The sequence below is a fragment of the Pipistrellus kuhlii genome, unplaced genomic scaffold, assembly GCF_014108245.1.
Source record: "Pipistrellus kuhlii isolate mPipKuh1 unplaced genomic scaffold, mPipKuh1.p scaffold_m20_p_10, whole genome shotgun sequence".
In the NCBI taxonomy this organism is placed as follows: domain Eukaryota; kingdom Metazoa; phylum Chordata; class Mammalia; order Chiroptera; family Vespertilionidae; genus Pipistrellus; species Pipistrellus kuhlii.
This window is the reverse complement of record NW_023425405.1, coordinates 21,765,699-21,767,297: the sequence shown is the minus strand read 5'-3', so window position 1 is coordinate 21,767,297 and position 1,599 is coordinate 21,765,699. Positions and strand designations below refer to the sequence as shown.

At 43.2% G+C, this 1,599-nt stretch overlaps 1 protein-coding gene across 1 annotated transcript; it reads left to right on the top strand.

Annotated features, from left to right (window-relative positions):
* Positions 1–291: 291 nt before the first annotated feature.
* On the top strand, positions 292–1,236 carry LOC118714564 (olfactory receptor 9A4-like). Its single transcript, XM_036429941.1, has one exon. The coding sequence runs from the start codon at positions 292–294 to the stop codon at positions 1,234–1,236; it is 945 nt and encodes a 314-aa protein (XP_036285834.1).
* Positions 1,237–1,599: the final 363 nt, after the last annotated feature.

Sequence of the window (1,599 nt, the reverse complement as noted above, 5' to 3'; positions counted from 1 at the left end):
ACTTTCAGTGGGGGAAAAAGACAAGGAACGTTTTCCTCTCTCTAACACAGAAGAATCTGCTGTCATCCTTTTCTGACAACAATCTTTGAGCTAGATTTTAAGAGGCAATATTTAGGTCTGCTTTGTGCAGAGCATAGTAGTAGGGGCAATTCATCTGATCATCAGGAGGAAATAGTTTCTCATCCTAATATGTCTTCCTTTTCTTTTGAGAACAGGAGAACAGGACCATGTGGAGCAGTGCCACCTCTCTGTTGATATCTGAGTTTCACAAGGAGCAGAAACAAGGACTAAATGATGAGCAATCATTCAAGTGCCACTGAGTTTTGTCTCCTTGGCTTCCCTGGCTCCAAGCAACTACACCATATCCTCTTTGCTGCCTTCTTCTTCTTCTACTCAGTGACATTAATGGGAAACACTGTCATAATTGTGATTGTCTGTGTTGATAAACGTCTACAGTCCCCCATGTATTTCTTCCTCGGCCACCTCTCTGCCTTGGAAATCCTGGTCACATCCATTGTCATCCCTGTCTTGCTTCGGGGGTTGATGCTCCCTGGAATGCAGACAATATCACTGACTGGATGTGCTGCCCAGCTCTTCCTGTACCTTGCTGTGGGGACCACAGAATTTGCATTACTGGGAGCAATGGCTGTGGACCGTTATGTGGCTGTCTGTAACCCATTGAGGTACAGCATCATTATGAATAGTCACACCTGCATCTGGGTGGTAATTGTGTCATGGGTGTTTGGGTTCCTTTCTGAAATCTGGCCAGTCTATGCCACGTTTCAGCTGACCTTCTGCAAATCAAATGTGTTAGACCATTTTTATTGTGACCGAGGGCAACTTCTCAAACTCTCCTGTGATGACAGCCTTTTCACAGAGTTTATTCTTTTTTTAATGGCCATTTTCATCATCATTGGTTCTCTGGCACCAGTAATTGTCTCCTACACTTACATCATCTCCACCATCCTTAAGATCCCCACTGCCTCTGGCAGGAGGAAAGCCTTCTCTACATGTGCCTCCCACTTCACCTTTGTGGTACTTGGATATGGCAGCTGCTTATTTCTCTATGTGAAACCCAATCAAAGGCAAGCAGCCCAGTACAATAAGATAGCATCACTGCTGATTGCTGTGGTGACTCCTTTCCTGAACCCTTTCATCTTCACTCTCCGGAATGACAAAGTCAAAGAGGCCCTCAGAGATAGTGTCAAACGCTGCTGCCAACTTTTCAAGTATTAGCTCTTCTCTTAGTTTTAGTTGGGGGTATGGTTCCTACCTAGGATATTTTAGTAACTTAGGAAACCCTATCTACTCTATCACAATTACCATCATTATAGAAATCAAACAGTGTGTATCATTCCTAATCATACCAGGGAAGCAGATAAGGCAGGTGACAATGACACCCATGCTCTGCCCACTAGAATCTCAAAGCTTCAGTGATTCATTATTTCTATGATGAATTCCTTTTGGTGTGGGAGGAAATAGAGAAGCAAATGAGTACTTTTGTTTAGAGTTCTATTAGCCCAATTCATTTGATTATAATTTGTTTCTGAAAATGAATTTCTGAGGAGAGGTAGGAAATGAGGAGGGAGATGATGTGAG